This window comes from Aphis gossypii, chromosome 3, assembly GCF_020184175.1.
Source record: "Aphis gossypii isolate Hap1 chromosome 3, ASM2018417v2, whole genome shotgun sequence".
NCBI classification, from domain to species: domain Eukaryota; kingdom Metazoa; phylum Arthropoda; class Insecta; order Hemiptera; family Aphididae; genus Aphis; species Aphis gossypii.
In genome coordinates, this window is record NC_065532.1 from 24963489 (window position 1) to 24989938 (window position 26450).

Genomic DNA, 26450 nt, shown 5'->3' on the forward strand with positions numbered 1-26450 from the left:
GGCTTTTTCTTTAATGTACGCATAGACATGTACCTACATTATATTAGATAGCGAACATTTTAACATTTGACATGAAAAAAATGAAGTCAGTTTTAATCTAAGAGTATAAAATTATATAAATGTGATAAAGTTATTAAGTAATCAGTTGTCATCACACAAGAATCTTTAGTTCGGACTTTTTTAAGACCCCCCTGTGGTCAAAGTCTGCGCATCTATGAATATTGTCTTAATTGTATTAGATAGTATTAACTATATTATGTATAGCTAAAATATCTAATATCCACTATAGATCCAATTTATTAGCAGTCATTGCCAATGTTGACAACGACTTTTATAAAGTGAGTTAAATAAAATACAAAATTTAAATTGTATAGGTATTCAAGTATTTATATTTTAAATTAGGTACCAACAATGGTTTTTTTAAACAAATATACGATATCTCAACTTACTTGTTAATGCAAAGAAATTTTACTTGATCTAAAAACTCTACTTGCATTTTCTGGAGAAAAAGGGATAACACTTCGGGAAGTCGCAGGATATAATAGCCATATGAACTATGAGCACACAATAAGGCTATCAAAAATTTCACTGTAAAACGAATAAAATACACATGTCGAATAGTCGGGAAATTATGCAATTCGATATAGGTACCGTTCATTATCATGTGAAAATAAATAATTACCAATAATAAAAAAATTTTAATAAAAATTAATATGATTAACTAATATCGTTTGAAATTAATGTAAATCTTTAGTACCTACCTATAAGTAATTAGCGTTATAAACCTAGCAAAATATTTGTTATTAAACATTAATTGTTAGATGATAATAACGTTAATACCTATAAATTTAACGTCTTTTACTGTAACATATACCTATACTTAGAAATTTGACTGTATATGATATTTTATTAGTGATTACTGGTTATTTAAGTATTGAATGCTAGGTACATATTATTATTTATTAATGAATCACAATATGAGTATAATTTTTTTTTAAGACTATAACACCGTGAAATGAATTCAATTCTGAAATCTTGCAATGTTTCATGTTATAATAATTAAAATCTTCTATCTTTTACTTCAGTCTATACTCGAAACCTATCTATACTTGTAAGTTTGGTAGAGAAATGTTGTACATTTGATTAAATATTCTATTAGGTATGCCTTTCTACACGGCATAGCGACCTACCCTGCCATCCTTTTATTGAATTAATTTTGCTAGGGTTGTCTTGCTATTATCATCCGATATTCACACAGATGGTCTTCAGTGTCTTCACTCAATAGGGTGCCGAATCAGGCTCTCATTGCTAAAATATCTAGTTAACTGCTTTATTAGATATTTATTAATTATTATTTTTAATTCGTGACGAATATAGTTGCCAATTTATTGATAAAACCGGTCCAGTTCATCTTGGCACTCGACAATCTCTATGATTTGAAGAAAGAAAACAGCGATCCAAGCTACGTATATTATAATTTATAATGAAAAAAATATAATCTGATAATCCAACACTCCCATTCTCTATCCTATTCTATATTATAATATTTTTCTCTGTATAATATATAATATATTTTTCTGACCACTGGTTTTTTTTTTGCAAATAGTAGCCTAGTGCCAAGATAAACTAAACGGGTTATTTTTATTTGTTTGTGTGTACGCACTACTCATTATAGCTTGTGACTTAGCGTCATCAAGTGAATATTTCTATTATATGTATAGGCGTGTAATACAGGACTACAAGAGAGGGCTGAAAAATATCCGAAAATATGTCAGCCGAAATGTATTTGAGTAGAAACGGTATTTTATTAAAAAAATACACACTTTGCAAAACATGAAGTAGGTACCTGTCTACTTCATAAACATGAACAGGATCATAAACACTTGTTAAAAATATCATAAAATAAACAATATGGGTTTTTGGCGTTTTCGCCATATTGCTATATCAGGTATGTATTTTGCGTTTTGTTATATATTCGTCTCTTATCTGTTGACGACTGACTTATACCTAGGTATTTAATCAATGATGGTTGGATGTGTTCAGTGACGTATTTGAGGGGGGGCAACAGGGGCATTTGCCCCCCCGAGACTTTTTTTACGCAAAATACGTTAGCACTGAGCTATTATTAAAAGTCAAATTTCATTATTATGCGTATTGCGTATTATTATATTATTTTTTAGGATTATAACTGTATACAAGTTAAAACCGTGTCTAACAACGAATAAAGTACCTATTGCATTCAAATTTCCTGATATTGTAACAGTGAGAGATTTTTGCATTTTGCCCCCCCCCCCCTGAAAAATTATCCCAAATACGCCACTGGATGTGTTTCAGTGTTTGTTTTGTAGTGTCTGTACCAATATATTGGTATATCTAACAGTGTAACACATTTATTAAACTCACAACTTAAAAGTTGCACACATTGCATTTTTATGGCTGATAAAGGACGAAGACACGAAGGTCGCGAAATGTGATTATGAAGCCACAAAAGGATTCAAAATATTGTAAAGTTCTTATATTAATTTTATAATTACCTATTTACCGGCCTATGCTTATAGTTTATTGTTTTACAAAAATATAAGATTTATTTGAATATTTTATTTTATACCCACTTATTGTATCATAGGTACTGTTAAATTAAAATGTTTGAATTACTTCAATTACTTATTGCATAATATTATACTCGAAGTACCTAGGTACAAGTCTTGTTAATTTTAAGCTTACAAGTAAGGTCATAAAGATTCTAAAACTAAGCTCCTTTCTATTTTATCGTCCCTATATTATCTGGGTTATACCTAACTAACATCGACATATTATTATCGTAATTATAATAGGTATTTATAAATGTCCCACCAACCACATTTTGACGTATTATGATGTGTTGAAATACTTTTACCTAAACACCTATGTCCTATAATGTAATTATTTTATTATAAATAATTATTTATTTTTATAGTTCACTTTTTGTGTTTTTATTTTTATTTAAAATTATAACATTTTATTATATTATTGTTTATACGTTTGTGTAAAACTATTTAAATGATGTAATAGTATAATATTGCTTCGTTATTGTAATGTTTATTAATTAATAATAAAATAACAAGACGTGATGGTCAGCAAAGAGTAAGGATAGTGGATATTCCCACTCATTAAAATATAATTTAAGTACATATTTTCACCGAATTGTTAACAAAATATTATGCTAAACCACCTATGTAGACAGAGAAGGTCATATGCAATGGAAGTGGGAACTGAGATTTTAAATTGGACTATAATATTATACCTATGTATAAAACATGTGATTTTTGAATTTATAATTATGTTAATTTATTATACTCGTGATTACATTGGTCAAAACAAGAAATCTCGATGTTAAGTAGTCGCAATTCGCAGTGTTTCTTAAACGTAAATCTAACGTCGACCAATACTCTCTTACAAGTCAAACAATAATATAGTTAGGTATTGTAGTAAATATTATTACTAATCGTTTAGTGCGAAATGGCGAGTATCAAAAGTTTACAATGTACATTTTTGCAGTTTTTTTTATGCATTACGCATTTGGGATGTTGTGCACCGCAAGATAATGGTAAGCTTACGATTTTATTCTAGTATTTCATATTTTATAAATTTTTTTACAATTTTACAACAAATTTACTCAAGACAAACGAAGACGCAACAAGTAAACAGAATATAAATATTTTTGTTTAATCAAAATAGGAATATATTACCAAAAACAATTAATTGCTGCGTCGATGTTTGCGTCGCCACAATTAATTAGCCAAAATTGTGGACATCTGGTTCTATGCAATAGCTGTATCGTAAAAAATACTATATAACAATGTATATTATTCGTCTAGTTGTTGTTTGAACACAACAGCAAACAGAAAAAAGAGACGAAAATTATAATTATATTAAAATCATCATAAAACAGACAATACACCAATATTATTCGTCTCTTTTTTTCTGTTTGCCGTTGTTTATATAGTATTTTTTACGATACAACTATTGCATAGAACCAGTCACCACAGATGTCCACAATTTTGGCAAATCAATTGTGGCGACGCAAACATCGACGAAACATCGACGCAGCAATTAATTAAGAAAAAAAAATTAACTAATTAATTAATTGATGTCCGCAATGTTGGCAAAACGATGTTGACGCTTCTTCGTCCAGGATGGCCGTGTTTAAGCGTCGAAGTGATGATCTATCTTTAGTTTTTGATTTTGTGAACGGCATTGAATCGGCGACTTCTCCGCGGTGGCCGTAGTCTGGCTGCCGATAGCGAGATCTTGTACCCAGTAGAAAATCTAACGTGTCCGCCAATATATCTGAAAATGTTATTATAGAAGTAAGTCGTTAAGCAGCTGTAACATAAAACCTGCGAGATGGGAAGGTTAAACAATATTTTTTTCAATATCATTGCCGTTTACAATAATATTTACAAAAAATCGCAATATACGATCTATATCTATCTATACACAGCAAAACGATACACATTTTACGTGCTAAACCGTCAAATGAAAATTTGTAGGTATATTTAGAAAAAATTAAGAGCAAATTTATTAATGAACTTTTAACTTTTTACCAAAGACGAAGTTTAAGCCTTCTAAAAATGTGACTATAATCATAATATCCAATCAAAGCGTATAAACGCACTTTACAAGTACACCCGGACGTATATAAAAGGTTTGTCTAACTATAGTATAAAATATGAGCCGTTATCCGGCCAAAAAAAATATCGAGTTTATCTTTTTTCGAGTATTTTTTTTCAACACATTGTAACGAATCAATAAAGAGGTAGGTACACTACGCGTCATAGTATTATAATAAAGTAGAACTGTCGTCGGTTTTTATAATCGTCAATTTCCATCGTCCGCTCGACATCGTACGATGAGGAATGTTGAAATTACCTTGAATTAGAGATCCTAATAATATCTTTAGAATCCATAGTGGTCGGTGTACCTACTTCATTTTTGATCTTTAAAGCTTTACGTTTCTGCCGCCATCTAATTTTATCAATTAGATCTTTTTGGTTCTCCGTGTCAAGTAACTCATCCAACGGTTTTTCCCGAAACGGCCTAAACACCGAACAGATTAGTCGGGCTGCCGTTTCGACGAGTTTATTCGTAGTGAAACGCAACCAAACGAAATTGCCTGAAAGTAATTGTTTTCCTTTAATAAATATATAACGACTATTTTTTTTTATATTAGTTCAATAAAACGATGATTTTTTTTCTCAAAGGCATATATAGTGCCTTTTATGCATCGATATTATAATATCAACACATCATTCAGTTAATATTGTGGTAGTCGCGATGACGGAGGCAGTCTTAGACAACAGCATTGTCATGTCGTCAAAAACCAAGGTGGTCTCAAGGAAAGTACCGATAAAAGGCCTATAGTGTTAATCCATAGAGCTATTCATTACCTCGGGCAATCGCGTCGGATATGATCAGAAGAACATTGGTCCAGAATACGACGGTTTTGCTGATTTCGTAGAAAGACAATATCAACTGCAGTGGTTGCGGACAGCCATAACCATAACGATCGTCGAACTGTTTTTCGTGATCTGCGGCCAACATGGACTTAGATTAATTGGCAAGCAAATAATATAATTAAACCGCAATAAGTGTACTTTGTTTTATACTCGTATGTGTTATAACTACCGGCAAAGTATGAGTGACGACTTAATAATAATATAGAATACAAACTGGCGTTACCTTGAGAACGTTAAAGCAGCTATATAGTTTGCTCACACAAAGCATCAATAAATTTATCAACTCTCTTCGAGTTCGTATAAGATACATCATACATCAGAATATCTACAGCAGCGTTTCTTAAACTTTTTTTAACCCCCTTTTTTGGTGTCCACTTTTATGCTAGAATTCCTACTTTTTTTTTTTAAGGGTTATTTGCAATAAAAATAATAATTATTTCATATAATGATAATGTTTTTAAAGGTATTTAATTCAAAAATTATATTAAAATAAAAACAAAAGCAATTGTATATGTATTATTATAATAACATCATACTTAAATTGTTTTAATTAGACTAGATTTTAATTTTAATGAGATAAGTGCAATTATCTCTTGTTATTATAAATATTCAAAATATTGGACTTTTGGATGAATGTTGTATTATCATTTATCATATTAGGTTCAACAAGTCTGTTGTGGTATATTTGTCTCACAAAAGTTCATGGTGTCGCAGACGATCATAACCAATCGGTATTTTTATCCACTATGTTCAAATATTATTTTTTTATACTGTTTATAAGTACGCAATAGATTAGAGAAGTATAGACCGTATATATTATTATTTAATATACAAATATTTTTTTTTTTTTGGCGATTATAAACTCTCCTGATAGTAAACTCTCCCGGGTCACCTCCAATATTATGACGGAAACGCATAAACTCTCCTGAGTCTTTAGTAGGTACTACTAATTTAATTTAATAAAAATCATAAAATACAAAATATGCGTATGATAAAATATTAATGTTTAAATTTAATTTTTTTTTATAGTAGGAACACAGATTTTAAAAAAACTTATGGTATCTATTTTTTGTCTTAATAATCTAATATTTTTTTCTTTATTTTTTGCATGACTGTTTTACTTGTTTTTTTTTTTTTAATTTATTGCAACTTTGAATTTTGAACAATAAATTTTGATCTATAATGTCGTCCCGGGAGAGATTACATATTTCCTACAGGTAAACAAAATATTGACCCAGGAGAGTTTACCATCAGGAGAGTTTACTATAAAGTAAAAATACGAGTACAAACATTTTTTTCCCTATTAGCTGTTTCTAATCTTTAGTTAGATATTTTAAAGTAATTTTCTTGAACATTTTGAAAAAAAAATACTAAGCTTCGTGGAACACAGTTTAAGAAACGTGTGTTAAAAAACGATCTTAATCGTTTCAGTTGAATTGAAAGGTTATACGTGTTCCTTACAACAATCGGTAAATCAATGCTTGATGCATTTGATACCTAAATATTATTTTTAGACATTGAAACTTCTGTAAGAATTAGTTAGCTTACTGGTTAGTAATCATTTTATAAGTCATATCATTAAAATGATAACCTAACCGTATTTGTTTGAAGTACGTGTAACGCCTATAATTATATAATTTTCCAAATATTATATTGTAGATATATAGATATTTAATTGTTTGGAGTTATGAATATTTATAAATTATATCTATATCTATGTATAATTAAATATACATTTTTACGTTTCTTATACGTCATATATTATATATTTTCTTTATTGTGTGTCACATAATATTTAAGCGACGAAGAAAAATGTACCTAAATATTGTTTTTACAACTTTATTTATAGTATAGTCATTAATTCCAGTTGTTAATGATATTATAAATAAAATAATTATTAATATTATTAATTATAATCTATCTAATACGTATGCAGTGTAGAGAGGGAGTATTTAAGAAAAATGTTTTGTCAATGCAATTTCGTTCATTTGACTAGTATATTTATTTATTGTTTATTTTCCGTTTATAGGTAAAGCGGCTGATGCCACTACTACTAGTATTTCGTCAGTCAACAAATCCACAGGAATAGAAACATATTCTGCAGCTGAAAGTAAGCGTTTGTTTATGTATAAAAAATTATTTTAAAAAATATAACTAAATAAAAAATGTTTTATTTGGTATTATAATAATATATTGTTATTTGTTTTAAATTTTGTAAAAGTGTGTGAAAAGTATTCGGAATTGATTTACGTTACTATGGAGAATCCAGCATTACTGGTAGATTTAGAAGACAAATACATCAAAATCAAAGATTGTTTCGATGTCTTACCCTTAATTGTTAACGGAACGTTGGCTAGTCCAAAAGAATTTCCACACATGGTAATTTCGTAATAATAATGAAAAGTATAATATTATCGTTTATAAGCATATATTAATAGATCTCACATTTATTCGATTATTTTATAGGCTTTAATAGGTTATGGGCAAAGCCCCAAAGAAAATTTTTGGGGTTGCGGCGGATCATTGATCAGCATTAGATGGATTCTGTCCGCAGCGCACTGTGAAAAAGCCCCAACATCGTTAGTATATTATAATGTTATTAATAAAAGAACCGTTGATAGATAAAACACATTATTATAGGTTTTTAAACATTATAGTTTGGAACATCTTATATCTCGTTTATAATATGTCCGCTCGTCCGACACCCGTTGTTAGTTTCTACTTTCTAGTAAATACTAAAGTTTAGTAACTAAGTAACTAGTACCTATTTATTACTTATACAAGTAGGTACTTAAATAGTTTAATTAAATAATTAATTTATAGTACACCACATATCATAATTGTATGATAAAGGTGTAATATTTACCTTTTACCTATATATAGTTTATTAGCTATGATATTATAATTTAGCTATAAAGCAAAATGGTTTTTTTTTTTTAATTTCTATTATTTTATCATACCTATTTATAATTAGGTATATAAACTACAAAATTAAGATTAATGTTGACCAATTCACTTTGCTGTGAAAACTTTAAAATGTGTCATTATTTTATAGAGAGTATGCGAGATGGGCACGCTTGGGTGAATTGAACTTTTTGACGGATACCGATGATGCCAGACCAAAGGATTATAAAATCGTACAACGCGTAATTCACCCGGACTACAGACGTACGATGTTGTACAACGATATAGCGTTGTTCCGTTTGGAGGAGGACGTAACGTTTTCGCCATACGTACGGCCTATTTGTCTTAACGCGGATCCTTACGTGCAATCTACTGACCAGCAGAAGGTGATGGGAACTGGTTGGGGACAGATCTACCAAGGTTGGTTTGTATTTCTTGGTTTTAAATCGTATTTGCCCATGACCGTATGATGTCCGTATTTGATAAAATAAGTCTTGCAGTAGAGGCAAACAAAAGTGTGAGAAATAATATAAACATCGATAAATATATAATACAATATCATGATAATAACGTTTTTGTCGTTATAAATTAATATTTTTTATTTTTTAAGTATGCTCCTCTCGATCGTCAATATTTAAAACGGTGTAGATCCCCAGCGTGTTGAGATTCGGTTAGCTAAAACTATAAATATGTGGTCTTGAGCACCGATACCTACATTTTTATGACAACGTCGAGTGAATTACAAGTAAACCGTCTCTTACAGGGGGACCGGGCAGTCCGGATCTGTTAAAAGTGGTTTTGGAGGTTACTCCGCCGGCTCAGTGCAAATCCAATTATGCGTCGGTATCGAAATCTCAAATGCCAAACGGAATACTCGACAGCCAGATGTGCGCAGGTTATGCGTCAGGCGAAAAAGATACTTGCACGGTGAGTTACATATTGTGTTGCGTGGCCGCTCAACGTTTGCACACGAGTACACTTTACACACGTACAGCGTGTAGAATTCACGTATAGGTGACATTGCACATTAATTCAATGTTTGTCGTATGTATAATATTGTATATTAATAATTTGCCCGTATCGAACTATAATTATGAGTAAATACATAGATGGCATTTGACTCTTATTATGGGGGGAGGGAGGGGGGCAAAAATTAATCATAATTTACCGATCCATTTAAAAATCTTCTCATAATCAACTTATCTATATAATACATTTCGTGCACTTAAATTTTACTTACTATTATTATATCTGAATAAGAATAACAGATAACTACATCTCACACTCCTATACAGCTTTTATAATTTATATTTAAATAATTTCCCAGTCAAGTACCATTAATAGATGGTTTCTTATTTGTTATATTTTTGTTTTATCATCATATACACTTATTGTGCTAAATATTATTTAGTAAATAGTACAGATTGCAGTGCATCTTAGACCTTAGTAAAAAAAATTATGTGGTATTTGTTATGTTATGTTTTAAAAGTAGGTAATCATAATTTATAATGTATTATATTAATATCCTGCACAGTTTTATAGAATTTACATAAGTTTGTATTAGTTTGTGGTAATATTATGATAATATTGATCTGACTTAAACATGGGGAATAATTTTCTTATATAATTATTGTACAAAAGTAATTTCAACATAAATATTTTATAAAAATTATAATTTATGAGAGAGCAAAATAATAAGTTTGCTCTCTCAATATTTTTCCTGGGGGGGGGGGGAATTGTCCCCTCATGACCCCCTAAATGCCGCCTATGAGTATACATAAGGGATATAACACATTATATCTATTGGCTATTGTTCTATCGCACGCTCTATAGTCTATAATATCGTCGATTTCTTATAATTCGTTCGATGTGTCAATTTTAAGCCAAACGATAAGTCTTCTTAAATATTAAGTATTTTTTTTTTTTTAATCTTTTGTTCTGTACCGTGCTCATTCGGCTTATCGAATACAATGACAAATTATGTGCAGTGCCACCTAAACGTCCTTCAGTCCTACTTCTATGTGCAAAACGAGAACGTACGAACAACGTTATACGTGTGTAGAGTCCTTTATTGTACTCGGAGGCGTCAGTGTTAATTCTTTTTCAAAATGTTGTCACATATAGGGCGATTCCGGCGGTCCGATTCAAATACCACACAGCAAATACTCGTGTATGTACAAGCAAGTAGGCATTACGTCGTTCGGCAGGAGTTGTGCCAGGAAGAATTCTCCAGCCGTATACACGAGAGTGTCTCATTACTTGCCGTGGATCGAACAAATCGTTTGGCCCAAGTCTGGTTGATGTGTACAATGTGTACATATATATACCAGTATTGACGCTCATGACTATGCGAGTTTTATTGTGTACGCGAATTAAATAATATATACCTTATTACAGCTATTTATCGTCCTTAAAACCATATAATATTCTGACTATTTTTATGAATTTAGACACTGTATACATATTCTAGATTCTGTAATATAAGCTACAAAATAATAATTAATTATTATATTATTTCATAATACCTAATTCAAAATACACGTGTTTTCTATATTATTTTATAGTGTGATGTCGTTTAATTTATAAATTAATAAATGTCATAACTTTTTTTTTAGTTCTAATGGTAGGAGAAGGTAAGCCAATTAACCTCTATTATAGACTACAGTTTTTGTGCGATTGCAGAGTATTTGAACTGAGTATACTTGAAGTCAAAAACAGTATCTGTGTGTTTGTAACTATGTTAGCTGTTCTAAAATATTATAACTTTTCTTTCATGATATTTGTATACAAACTGTAATATTTTATTAACTTATACTTATTAATAGCCAATATAATATGTATAAACCATAATTTACATAACAGTTGAAATATCGTAAGCATTCTAATATTTACAAACACCATAATAATGTTTTTAGCTTCAAGTTTTTAATTCACTTTAATATACTAAAGCTAATAACATAAGGTAAAAATACTGGTCCTGCACTTTGCAGTTACGCTGAATGCAAATTTGCCATGTAAAACATGGGTTAGAGGTAAAACAATCATAAACTGACTTATATTCTTGGAATCCTCTTCATAAAGCATTGTCTCCGTTGTACACAAAAGTATCACATAGTAAATCCGTGATAAGCAAAATCTAAATTTTTTTTCGTTAATTTCAATATTTAAGGATGAATAAATTGGCCGTTGTTTACGTTAAAGAAGTGTGATGTTTACACGATACCAGTTCAAAAGATGGCGCCACAATGACCGTTTACGATATCACAATCCATAAATATATTATTTACCAAATTAAAATTTTTAAATTTAAACTTTAGACAACTTATGGACAATTTTGTATTAAATTTTTAGCTCTAAGCTACCTACTTATACAAAATATTTTATAAATTTTTAAAAAGACGCAACACCCACTTATTGTGTTGTCTCCGTTTTACAAATGCGTATAACATACCAAATTTACGCTCAGTAGATCACTTTTAGCTCTATTAGTTTAAAAATTAGAGTGAATCGATCTATTATATAACTTGTTGGTGAAAACATTATCTGTATTTGTAAGTTGGTCTTTTTAGGATTACTCAGTTTTTAAGCGAGTTATGAGCATTTTTAATTTACGTTATATCACATACGCATAACTTGCTAATAAATTGAACTATATCGTAAAAAACCAACATACAAACTTGTAAACGGAGACAATGCATGCTAGTGTTGCGTCCTTTTAACCACAAAATGATTTGCAAATATTCATGATTTGTCAATATTTGAACTTCAAAAGCCAATAAAAGAAATTGAACATGTGTATTTATATAATTTTCTCGCGAATAGTTGTCGCGCGAACAATTTATATTTTATGTGATACCAACCTAGGTACCTATACATATATTTTCATCAATAACGTTTGTATAATATATTTTTATAAGTATTAATAATAAATTAATAAACAATATCTACAGTCTCCGACTATTTAATACCCAAGCTATAATTAAAAATATATATTTTTATTTTTTAATAACGTTTTTTTTTGTTTATTGTGGTGAAGTTTGTTAAATAATTTCTTTATAATTATTGTCTCATCAAAATATCATAATTAAAAATAAATGATTTCATTGATTTCAAAAATTTAGTTAAATTAAAATTCAATTATTAAAAAATATTATAATATTATAAAACATAATAATAATTATAGGTATTATAGGTTGCCTATCGATAGTAGGTGTATATCGTGTACCGCCATGGTATGGAGTATAGACACTGTACATATAATATAGTTAGAAACTGTGTTTATAACGAACATAATATAGGTATAGGTACTATTTTATATATTAAATTAAAATTAGTTCATAATTTGTGACTACAGAATACATTTGTTAATAAGTACACACCTAATAAATATTATAGATTTATCTAATAACTATCAAAATATATTATTACCCTTGAGAAAAAAACAAAATTTACAAATATATATATATTTATTTTCAATTTCATGTTTTTAGCACCTTTATCGGTCACATTTCTGTAAATTTGAAATGTACACAATATCTAGACTAGGTACAGAGTATTTCTTTAGTTTATATAATATTATTATATAGGTATAGGTATTAGGTATAGCTTGTTTAAAATAAGTAGGAAGGTGCAGTTGTATCTTGCTGCTTACACCAGGTTTCCAGATGTTATGAAGGCTGATGAACCAACCGTATGCACAAAATAAAAATATATACACAATACACTTCTATATTATGTAATTCGATGGTAAATAACTATAGCTATTTATCATTTAATCGTAAAACTTACTAATTACAAATGCACAATAGGTATAAGCGGGTACTTACAATAAGCTATTCAAAAATTAATTTTTTTAAATACAATAATTCGTATTTTTTAGGTAGGCAACTAAGTATTTCGATCTTTATATATTTATATCGCATATTTAAAAAAAAAAAATATTTAGATATAATATTTTAAATATGTGTAAAATATAGAATATAATATTTGTTAGTAGAATATTAAATGTTTTAAATTAAAATAACTAATTTTAAAATAAACTTATTCAACATTTTTATGTTTGTTAAAATTTTTGTTTTGAATCTTGTTTACTGTCAAATGTCAATTGGGCAGATGGTTTACAGTTAGTAAGTATATGATTATGAACATCGTACACATAAATATTAATGTTTGATGTACCTACATGATGGCTAAAACGCAAAAAAAAATTGAAGAATAAAACGGAAATCTTAAGAGTAATATGCGCGTTATAAATTTAAAAATGAACGTCGTTTTTACATTACAATATTATATTGTACAAATCGATATAATCGCACGTGGAATACACGTGCGGGGAATCATACACTTTTATATAATATCCATATAGGTAGGTATTATAGCCATTAGGTACCTTCCTAGTAATACAATCATCTACAGGATCTCAGTAGCAGAGATATATGGATGGTACCAAGAAAATGCACCACAGGGAATATATTTTAAAAATCAACACAATAAAGTATAGCCTTATATAGGACACAGAATAAATAGGAGTACTTGTATTTTCATGGCCAATGTGTTCAAAATCAAATAAATTTTACATTCCACTTAACACGAGTCCTACAAATACTGAAACGCAAGACGACCTAGCAGTATATAATATGTACAATGTATATATTGTATACCAGGGGCGGCTAAACAGTCGATCGCGGACAATTTCAAAGTCGATCATGTTAGAATTTATTTTTAGGACCACGCATTATGTTTTTAATAATTATTATAGTTATTCAATAATAATAAAAAAAATTTATGGAAGTCGATCTTCAAAGGTGAAGTATATTTTTAGTAGATAGTAACCAAAAAAAGTTTGGTTACCCCTGTTGTATAAAATATAGGTACAAACATATTTTATATCTGGTGTACAAAATTTATTTTTGATTTATTACTTATAATTGTTATTTATCATATGGTTAATAATTTAGAACATACATTTTTAGATGGAAATTGATTATTGAACAATTTATTGTGTATATATAATCCATGATTACTGTAGGTTAACAGAAAATAATATCAGGAAGTCGGTAAAAGATTATCTTCATTGGTACTCATTCTCTGAAAAATTCTGTTTGAGTATACTTATTCATAGAATTGAGAATATTGTCACTTAGACACTTTGTATACAATTTCTATTTAAAAAGATTTTATGCTATATACGATAATGGTTCAAACTCTGATAGACATACGAGTATATAGGTAACAATGTTCGTCATACATATCTGTGATATCTGTCATATGATGGTTTAAAATTGTTACTCAAGAATAAATCATGGATTGCAAATGTATATATTATTATTTACTGCTGACCAAATTCCAACAACTATATGTATCTATATGGGATTCAAGTAAAATCAATATTTATTACTCCAATATTTTACTTATTCAATATAAAAATCCAATTTACATATGAATAATTAATCAAAACTGTATAATAAAAATGTATTATGAGAGAGAAATACACGAAATGTACGTATCTTGATCCTCTCGTAGACAGAGACGTATTTAGGAATTTTGCACCCCAGGTTATCTGTACCCAAATGACCTAGGTACCGTATTATATCAAAATGCTCTCCAAAATTTACCATCCGGGGCCCAAGCCCCCCTGTCCCCCTAAATATGTCACTGCTCGTAGACCAGCCGTAGTCCATTTAGATTTTGAAATGACTGACCGAAACATTGAAAAAATACATTTGGAAATCATATATATATACTTAGCCATGGTTCCGATCTTCTAGGTACTTCCAATGAAGTTGTATTCTGGTAGTAAATTTAATCTATAATTGGTAGAAAGAGCTAAAAATTGATAATTCTTATACTATATTTTTAAACAATCGGAACCAATTTAAGTTTCAATTATCTTATTAGTATAACATGGAGATTTTATAGATTCAAAAAATTTGTATTGTGTTTAGTGGAAATAAAAAACAATTCGTACCTACCTATTTGACTAGATAATATAGTAAGGTTAGGTAGTAATAGTATATACTGTGTATTATACACACTATACAATATACATATTTGATATTATATTTGTGTTTATTTTATAAAAGTATATATTAAGCTGTATTAAATAAATATTATATAATAATTTGTATCTATTTTATCAACTCATATTTTATTAAAAACAGCAAATTTCTCATTAAATATTTTTAATTGTTTTTGAAGATGTTTAATATACTCACGATTACCTAATGCCATTAAGCTTATCCAATCGTTCAATATCGTATATTATATTAATTACAAAAAAACTAAACAGGTATAATAAATCTATAATAACGCAAGGGCTGGGTTGTAGGCGTCGTAGCTGTAACGTGTAACGTAACGAAAGTAAATGTTAGTAAAGTTGTTCTTATGTTTTCAGGGGTGTCGATAAAAATTAAAATTAAATTGTGTTTCTTACCACTGAACTAAATACGTACACATACGTGATATATACGTAAACGTATTTAGTTCAGTTATAAGTAAATATTTAACTAATTATTACACAGATTTTTTTTTTTTTTTTAATAACTATTATTAATTTTATAAGTTTAAAGTTAAAACTCAATACTTTTAGTTTAAAAAACATTTAAAATCTATTTTGGTTGGGTTTGATTATTTCATATATTTTGTCGCTAACAGGTAGCGCCGAGACTCAAAAAGGAAGATCACCTCCATATTACGAACCATATCTTTTCTAACCGCGTTAACAGCACTCCTACCGTGTTATACACCGTCATCTCAACCAAAGCGCATGGCTCATAGCAATCGTTATCGTTGTCATGGTTCCAGTATTTCAAAATGCCTCAACAGATTTTTACAATGAAATTTATTGTTTGTACGTCGTGCAGAAGTCTATAGTAGACCGTCTATTAGTGCGCTGTCCAACGTTCATTAGTCGCTAGTATTAATATTAGTAAGTAGTAAATTACTGATTACTATAATATAGTGTCCGCGATTCCGTTTTTTTTCTTTTAGGAATAGCGAATTGAACTGTAGAAATGCCGGTTTCGTGATTTCAGCAATCAGCGATGTAAACAGCAGTTATTACCTACTGCATTTTATTTCAGTGCCATTGAGGTAGGTATTAACGATATTATTATGTATAGTGTACAATTTAATAATTTGGCCTTTAGTCAGAGATGAAAAAAAAAAATTTTAATATTTTAAATTTCTCACTCTTTCATTTTGTTCATTATTATAAAAAAGTAATTTTTGTTAAATTTGATAATGATTGTTCACCCCCTTCGCGTGCCCCAAGGGGGCTAAAAAATGCAAAATAGGGGTTTTTAATAAATTTTAAAAATAAGAATTTAAACGAACGGTATTTATAAAATATGAGTAATAATTTCTTATGCAAAAATTAAAATTGTGTTTAATACATAGGTATGATGACAATTAATAACAATGGTTTGTGTCAAACTGCCAAATATTTTATAGCCTTGCCTCTACTGTCACAATATAATATCATTATCGATAAAATTATCTAATCTTAAATGTAAAATATCTGCCATTTGCCGATTCCAATATAATACTCTAACGTTTCGTTTGCCGTTTACCTATACTTAAATAACTATTAGATATAAAGTCGATTAGGTATAAATTTATATTATCTACATTTTACTCGTACGCATTGTATTATTCTCTTAAAAACGTGATTATAAATTACACTACCTATTGTGATCTTATAATTATCGATAGATCAATTGTATATACTTTTATTTTAACTTACTGTGACAATAAAACATTAACTTCAATACAATTTACACTTATTAACTTTTTTTTGGAGATAAAATTTTTGATCATTTTTTTACAGGATATTTTGTTTTATCACCAACCGTTATTCTAATAAATGTAAAAAAGCTTATAAAAATAATTTTTTTAAATAAATTAAAAATTTTGTATTTTATCATTTTTCTCGGAAAACAATATATTTATAACAAATTGTATAAATATGTTTATTATTAAAAATATAAATATCTATAATTTAAGTCATATATATTTTATCGATAAGTGCAATATTTATCTGATAAAACTCAAAAAACGACAAAAAACCCCTATTTTGCATTTTTTAGCCCCCTTGGGGCACGCGAAGGGGGTGAACAACCATGATCAAATTTAACAAAAATTACTTTTTTATAGTAATGAACAAAATGAGGGGGTGAGAAATCAAAAATTCGCGAGTTCAAAAATAAGGGCCGCCCTTAAGCACATATAGCTTGGTTTTTTCCCTGTATATTTGGCTCGTCGGATAAATAGTAGATAATTTTATTATCAATTAAATAAAACCTTACGTTGCAACTCTCGTGTACTGCGTGTCTGCCAGCCCGTGTAGTGTGTAGTTCTGTCCAATGATCAGCAATGTTGTACGTTCGACACGAGGAAAGGATGGTTATTGTGTACAAGACGTATCTTCTTAATCTGACAAGATCATTTTAACCTTTTCACTTCGCTGCTCGTACAAAGATTTTGTGCCCACCGATTGCCCGAAATAGCGTTTTAAATTGACATTGTACGCTCTATATTCTAGTGTGAACACTATGTTTCTGCTGAACAACATCTGGAGTTGGGTGACCGGAAAAACCGATGTGCCCGAGCTGCCAAAAAATATTTGTTTTGAAAAAGATGTAACGCCAGAAAATGATTTTGGGTAAGATCTGTCGTTGGACTCTCTATTTGTATATTACTCTTGTAATATATATCTCTACTAATATGTTGTGGTTTTATGTTTAGATATCATGTATATTAAACCCATCGTTAGATGTCAGATACGTAAATGGTAGAGTGACAAAAATATTGGACACTGACAAGTGTCTCATTGACGATAAATACCACTATCAACCGAAAACCGAAAAAGAAATTCGAAACTTCCCATACATAGAGGTTAACAGTCCTGTCAGGATATCTCTTTATAGAGAAAAAAACTCTAAAAATGCAGAATGGAGGGTTGCAAGTTGTTTTCTATCCAGAGACGGTCCTCGTTATCAGCCCAATGTGTATGTTCTTTAACCGCATGTTTAAATAGTTAAATTACCAACGAAAATTGTTTATTATGCTAATAAACAATAATTAATATAATATCTTTAGAATCAGATCAAATGAGTCTGTTCGTGTTCTTCTTGATGATGTTGAACCAACTTCTCAAATTGATGATATTGATGATGTCAATATTAATGCAAATCAAATGACTATTGAAGTGTTAGGTGACATGCCAAAAGTAATTGGTTTTGAACAAGAAACTGTTATACAGGTATTAATATTTAATTTTTCTTTTGTAAACTAATTATTATATTATTATTTTACTTATATTTTAGTAAAAAATAATAATAATAAAGTTGATTTAAGATAAAATATTAAAATATATATTTCATTTTATATACTAGATATTATTTAGAAATAACAGTTTTGTCGAGGAGAAAATATTAAATGATTATCAAATCATGTTAGGAAATAAAGTACAATTGTCAATTGTTAATAAAAATAAAAATAAGTTGCCTATAATAATTGGAGTGCAGTCAGAATATATTTTTGATATTACTCTCAAAGGAAAGTATGTTATAAGTCCATGTACCTACATATTTGTATTATAATATCCATTAATTAAAAATAATTTTAAACAAATTTGATGGTTGTTAATATTGTACTTGATTTTCTAGATACTAATAGTTTTTTTTTTCCAGGTATTTAGGAAAATCTTATGAAAGAGTTGAATTTATTTTTAAAGATGTTACTTACAAAGTAGTCATAAGCATTGATGTTACTGATTCAAGATTAATTCTCCCAGGTAATTCAGGTAGTTATTCCAGGAAAGAAATTGATATGCAGTAAGTATTAATTTTTTAAATAAAAAACAATCAATTTATCACCAGCTTGTAATTCATTATATTTTAACAATTACAGAAGGTTATTTGAATTACAAAATGATCCAATAGTTCCTGGTGTTCGAAGTGGCACTAAAACACAGTTTCCTGCAGTCCGTTTAAAACAATGGAATATTCCATCTCAGTTGTCAAAATGTTATTGGTCAGAAGATGGAAAATTAAATCAGTAATACAAATTTTATTTAGATTTATATTTTAAAATCACTGTATACTTTAATAATTTTGATCATTTAAAAAATACGTAAACTGGCTTCAAAAGTTTTCTTGTTAAATTTAGTTATAAGTACAGTTTATGTATACTTATTAACAAATATTACTTAACTACAAACTTCTAGGAGAGTAACAAATACTATGAAGTTTACTAACAATACAGATCTGTATAAATAGAACTAATAGTAATCAGTAATCACTTAGTTAAATTATGAAGTATTTATGTAATCATTAACAAGTGAATGTAGTCAAACAACTCTAACATAGTTACAGATTATTGTCCTGTCTAGACAACTCCAATAATTTAAATATAATAAAACTGTTGTTTCAAATTAATTTAACATAATAATGCTTACAAATTATTATTATTATTTTTTAATTAGAATACCATCTGAAATTAAAAGTAACATTCAAAAGTTTTATCCTGCTGCTTTTGAAGTTCTTACCTACGAAAATTACAAAGCAAAGTATCATACTATTTTATTTATGGATGAAATAGAAGTAAGTATATTTACCAATTTGTTAAAAAGAGTAATTGATACTACAGTCTACAACTATGTAAATACTATTTATAATCAATGGTAATATATTTAAATTAGAAAAAAAGAATGATTCATCAATTTATTTAAAACAATAAAATGAGAAATATCGTATTACTAATTAGTAATTACATATTTAATAATAGACTTGCTCTTTATATTTGACACTGTTATGAATCTATTGCTATTTTTAATCTGGGTTTCCCGTGAAACTTAATTTAATATAAATATATAATGTATTTATTTCTCAACTTTTGTTTATTCAAGTTTTAATTATGCAAACTATATTTTTTAAATTATATCAATTTTTATCAATTTTAGATTACAGCAGCTCTTCAAAAATATGCACAAGAAAGAACACATTTTGAGACTGCTGGTGAATATTTAGTTCTAAAAATACCTAACCTTTCTAAGCAACGACCTTCTTTAATTGTTGGTGATCGAATAACAGTTACAGATCCACCAAACTGTACTAAAAGATTAGGTAAATATTTTTCTAAACAGACTTATATCTATTGGTTTAATTTATATATTTTATGAACAACTATATTCTAATACTGAGTAATTTAACTATTAAAGTAATTTCTAAAATTAGGTAATCGTTTTTTTTTTATTATTATTATTATTATTATTATTATACTGTTTAATATTTATGAAGTTTTAGTTTTTGATTGAATATGAGTGATTGTATTGATTGTATTTTATTAGAAATTTTACGTTAAAATGATTAATTTGTTACTAGGTGAGTGTGGTCGCTATGAAGGCATAATTCATAAGGTTTTAGCAGATGAAATATGGTTGAAGTTCGATCCTGTATTTCATAGTATATGTGGCCATTGGGATTATAGTGTGAATTTTTTCAATGCTAGAATGATGTATCGAAAACAACATGAAGTAATCGACGATGTGTGGAAAAAGAACAGATTAGGCGAATTATTCTTGTTTCCATACTGTGATTCCTTGGAATACCGGCCATCAAAATTAAAGATCCTAAACCATGATAAGATAGACACAAATAACACCAATGAGGATAATTTAAAAAAAGATAGCAATACCCTGTTACCACAACCAAAGATAGTACAAAAAATCAGATGGTTTAATAGTAAATTGAACTTTGAACAAAAAAGTGCTGTCATTAATATTCTGAAAGGTGAAGGAAGACCAATGCCATACATTATTTATGGACCCCCTGGGACTGGTAAAACAATAACAATGACAGAAAGCATCATTCAAGTATATAAAGAATTCCCTAAAAGCAAGTTAGTATTTTAAAATACAAATATATTTTTGGGTCATCAGAACATTTTGGCTTTACTTATAATGCTTAACTAAAATTGTTATAATAGGTCTTTTGGAATACTGGTTGGTAAACTTTCTTATATTTAACTGTTTTTAGATTATTGATTTGTGCTCCAACCAATTCTGCTGTTGACATGTTACTGTCTAAACTTATAGATTCTGGTTTATTTGATACCACTATTATGAAACGTTTAGTTGGCCATAATCATTTTATTGGTTCAGCTTATAACATGGATTATGATGAATATTGTGTTTTACCAGAACTTGAGAATTCGCAATGTAATGATGGCACAGAAATAGGTAACAGAAAATAATAATTCTCTAATTCTGTATTTGATAATTTATGTTTTATGATAATTATGTTATGTTAAGCCACTTTTATTATTTACATTAGGGATGTATTAACATTAATTACTCTGGAGATGAAATTTATCTATATTTTAAAAATAATTACTTTAATTTAAACACATACATTTTTTTTAGATTCTAGGTTAATTAGAAAACAAGATATTCTCAAGCTACGAATAGTTCTTTCCACTGAAAGTACAGCTGGATTGTTGTATATGATGGGTTTAAAGAGTGGAACCTTCACTCATATATTTATAGATGAAGCTGGACAATCAACAGAACCAGAAATATTATTTCCACTTTGTATGTGTCTTGTAATTAAGATTGTTTTTTAAAAATATTTTTATTATTGAAACTGATTTTATAGCATTTTTGGATCCATACCGAGATGGACAAGTTGTATTGGGTGGAGATCCCAAACAATTAGGACCTGTGGTCATGTCATTTTTAGCAAAAGATTGTGGCCTGGGACTGTCCATGTTATCTCGTTTTATCAACTACCCATCATACCTGAGAAATAATGATGTTTTTCCTGAGCACAATGGTTATAACCCAAAACTTATTACACATTTAACTCATAATTATCGAGCTTTGCCAGAAATTGTATTGAATTACAATCATTTATTTTATCAATCATTATTAGTACCAACTGTGAGTAATAATAACAAATTTGTAAGATATACCTAATAATATTTATGTAATGTTCTTACTTTATTTACTGCTTATTTAGATTTTGAATGATAACTCTCGGGAAAGAATATTTTTAAACAATTTGAATGAAAACGCTCACTGGGAAATTGATTGTAAAGGACCCGTTATTGTGCATGGTGTAGTTGGTGAAGACAGCCAAGATCCCAATAGTCCTTCATGGTTTAATCCTCATGAAGCTTCTCAAGTCTTATTGTACTTCACTAGATTGATAAAGTCTGGTATATCTGCTAATGATATTGGAATTATTACCCCATACGCTTCTCAAGTAAATAATATCAATGTATAGTTTCATACAAACTCATATTTTAATTATTTTGTGTGTGTGATTAAGGTTTCCAAGATTAATGAGTTACTGAAAATGTATCATCCAGGTATAAAATTACCAAAAGTAGGCACAGTGGAAATGTTCCAAGGTCAAGAGAGAATGGTTATTATCATATCAATAGTTAGAAGCAAATCCATAGCTGGAAGTCAAAAAGATAATACATTTAATCTCGGTTTTCTTATTGCTAAAGAACGCACTAATGTTGCATTGTCTAGATCTAAGGCATTGCTCATAATTATTGGAAATCCATCAACAATGCAAAAGAATTACTGTTGGAGATATGTACTGTCACAAGCAATTAAAAATGACAACTATATTGGGTGTAATGTTACTGAATATTCAGACTAAACATTAAAACATTCTCAATTTTTGCAATTTAAATTTTGTTGTTAAAATGATTATTAGCTAATAAAAGATATTAATTAGCTAAATTTAAAAGTATTCCCATTATAAAAATGCATACCAAATGAGTTGACATTTTAATTTTAAATAATTAGTTTTTATAGTCGTTGATAATAATAATAATAATAAAATGGAGTAATCAGATGAAAAAAAAAACAATTTTTATAGGAGATTACTTATAGTCTATGACATGGGCAAATATTTGGTAGAATAGTATATGCATTGAAAAATTATGAACCGAGTAGGAGCTAAGTTTTAAAATGTACTTTTTTTAAAATTTTTATATCTGGTCACCATATTATGCTATATTAGATACACCTAATATTGATAAAATAAAAATTGTATTCTCGTGGTGTTATAGATTTTTTAATATTTTGTTCAGTTTTTTAATCAGCGATTAAAATATATAATTTTTTTTTTTTTGAATAGGTATTTTTAAATTAAATGTTATGAGTAGGGCTCGGAAGTTGATGACCTTAAAAATAATAAAAAATGACCGAAAAATTACAAATATTGGTTTTAAATTAATAAAAATACATTATTTTTTAAATATTTTACTATAAAATTCTATATAAATTTATCAAAGCTTCGAATTACTCAAAATATGACATAAAAATGATAAAAATCTCATTAAAATAGGAAAATAAAAAATTACAAATATTTGTTTGTGGTAATTTCCAAGTTTTAAGTTATTGGCATAATGGTCGACAAGAAATGATAAGAAGTGAACTAGTGTGAAATAAGTAAAAATGTGGAAAAATGTCAAAAAATAACTTAAAAAGTAATAAACACCAGAAAATGCAAAATGAAAATAAGTCATTCAGATTCACATGCTAATGAAACAGAATTATGGTTAGAAAAGTATTGTCTAAAAATTTCCAAAAAAAAAGTACAAAATGCATCAACTTCCGAGCCCTAGTTATGAGGTATGTTTCACAGACGTGTATATAGATCTGTGGCAGTGGCGTAGCCAGATTTTTTTTCGGGGGGGGGGGGGGGCTGATCAATTTTTTACACAGCGGTGGTTTAGTAATATACAATAAATTATTTATTTAAAAAAACAATAAAAATAGTAATCAATTTTCTTAACTTTTCGGGGGGGGGGGGGGGCTGTAGCCCCCTCAGCCCCCCCCCTGGCTACGCCACTGATCTGTGGTATGTGTTAAAATATAAAAAAATAAAAGACAATATAAAAACAAGATATTGCTAATCAACGTGATAATTTTAATAATGCACTCATTTTGATTTTAAGTTTGCTAATTTTAACTTCATGACATGTTCTTTAAGATATTTTGTTTAATTAAGTAGGGTATTGATTATCTCTGATTCCAAATAACTTAAAAATCTAATTTTTTGAACTGAATAAATCCACAAATCAAAATTAAGTCACCAATCGACTTACAAAAACTGAGTATAGTTTGGAAATATTATATTCTTGGAATCCTCTTCATAAAGCGTTGTCTCCGTTGTACACAAAAGTATCACATAGTAAATCCATGATAAGCAAAATCTAAATTTTGTTTCGTTAATTTCAATATTTAAGGATAAATAAATTGGCCGTTGTTTACGTCAAAGAAGTGTGATGTTTACACGATACCAGTTCAACAGATGGCGCCACAATGACCGTTTACGATATCACAATCCATAAATATATTATTTACCAAATTTTTAGTTTCACGACTTATAGTTGTGCGCTTGTTATTTTTTTTTGCTTAGTCGACAAACGAATCCGTAAATACGTTATAGCATATATTAAATTAAAATATTTGTTTTGATAACAGTATAGAAAAACTCTGTTTCGCATAAAATATAGAAAAGTTTATAATATATTTTATCTGATTGATATACCTATCGACATTCGACAATGATGACTGCCTTTTAAATTTAACATCTACTATGTATTATCTAATAATAACTTGCAATTATTGTTTTCAGGTTTGTTTGCCATTGTTGTTAACATTTGTTTTCTCGGTTTCTACCGTCTACAATATACAATAATAATGTAATAATAATAATTTAGTGTTATCATTGACAGTTCATAATATATAAGTTACGAAGACTCTTAATATGAGTACCGACAACCGATGGTTTAAAAAAAAATAAAAGCTCATAAATTACCATGATTTCAGGTGTAATCGAAAATGTAATCGCTAAAATCTCGACAACGAAGGCTTAAAAAAAACGGTGAAAATCATCATTACGTCATATTTGCATCATATAGGAAGACGATTAATATTAAAACATAAAAATTGTGGATTTCTGTATGGAAAAACAAATTTTGAATAATGAATACCGTGCACTATTTTATGCGTTACGTTTTAGAGATAGATACTAACTATTACATAACAACATATTATTCAAAAAGAAATATGTTGTACAATAATATTATGGTATATATATTATATAATAAGGTATACTTACCGCAACAGTTGAAACATGACGATAGGTCAGACTATACATACATCATTATTCTTTGTATTGAATAAATCATATTATTAAGAGTGCCAAGTCGGAATTATAAATAGGTATTAAAACGTAATAATAATTTTTAATTATACACTACTTATATCTATATATTTTTATTCGCTTTTTAATATCCGCACGACTCGCGATTGTTGTAAAAACTGACTATATAGGTAAGTACTGCAATATTACAATACTGCAATATCTATTTAGATAATATGTCATAAATATGTGTGTACAGTCGACTGAGGCATATATATGATTATATAATATTGGATTAAACGATTCGCGTGAAATTACCGACCTTATGTATATTATTTACAATATTACACGTAAATAAAGTACCTATATAGAGTATATAGTTGATCTGTCTATTATCGTTGTCGATGCATGGAAATGAACTATATACATCTAAATTGTAAATCATTCGAGTGCTCAGTCTCGCGTACCTGCACTCTGTTCGACAGATCGTCGATTGCGTTAATGAATTGATATATTATGCCATATTATATGTATATTATTGTACGTAGCCAATAGGTATATAATATAACGACTATATATTGTAATGGGTGTCCTTTTATTGCGCGTCGTCGAGACACTGTCAAACCTACACACACGATGCATATACTGCAAGTACGATTATATACATAAATATTATTATGCTATTGATACACGTTTGTAATTTCTAATAAAATTTCATTTCGATTTATTACTTTATCATGTACATGTTTAATGTACGACAATGCGCTGCGGTGGCAAAGGTACCCGACTTTACACTGTAGCCATATATTATATATATATAATATATATTTGTTATTTGTAGGCAGAGGCGGTGCACCGCCGACATTCTCGTGCTTAC

General features: G+C 28.6%; 2 protein-coding genes and 1 pseudogene across 2 annotated transcripts in view; 2 read left to right on the top strand and 1 right to left on the bottom strand.

Moving 5' to 3' along the window:
- The first annotated feature begins 3377 nt into the window (after positions 1 to 3377).
- Positions 3378 to 10958, top strand: LOC114127617 (serine protease snake-like). The gene is made up of 7 exons (XM_027991906.2): positions 3378 to 3586; positions 7528 to 7608; positions 7720 to 7877; positions 7965 to 8077; positions 8554 to 8822; positions 9166 to 9329; positions 10527 to 10958. Exons 1-7 carry the CDS (start codon positions 3499 to 3501, stop codon positions 10701 to 10703), a joined length of 1050 nt encoding a protein of 349 aa, XP_027847707.1. The 5' UTR covers positions 3378 to 3498; the 3' UTR covers positions 10704 to 10958.
- Positions 3999 to 26450, bottom strand: part of LOC114127618 (uncharacterized) — a 116521-nt gene continuing 94069 nt past the window's right edge. Inside the window, exons 2-4 of the mRNA XM_050203012.1 lie at positions 5430 to 5570; positions 4964 to 5155; positions 3999 to 4329 (exon numbers count right to left, since the gene is read on the bottom strand). Coding sequence (XP_050058969.1) covers positions 4115 to 4329; positions 4964 to 5155; positions 5430 to 5570 — 548 coding nt within the window. The 3' untranslated portion in view covers positions 3999 to 4114. The remainder of the gene's footprint in view (positions 4330 to 4963; positions 5156 to 5429; positions 5571 to 26450) is intronic.
- On the top strand, positions 16370 to 23107 carry LOC126550810 (probable RNA helicase armi; annotated as a pseudogene).

Bases quoted from the DNA above. Each gene is read 5' to 3' on its own strand.
- LOC114127617 (XM_027991906.2), top strand. From the start codon at position 3,499: ATGGCGAGTATCAAAAGTTTACAATGTACATTTTTGCAGTTTTTTTTA. The intron at 3,587-7,527 runs GTAAGCTTACGA...TTCCGTTTATAG, and splicing joins TTGTGCACCGCAAGATAATG to GTAAAGCGGCTGATGCCACT. The intron at 7,609-7,719 runs GTAAGCGTTTGT...ATTTTGTAAAAG, and splicing joins AACATATTCTGCAGCTGAAA to TGTGTGAAAAGTATTCGGAA.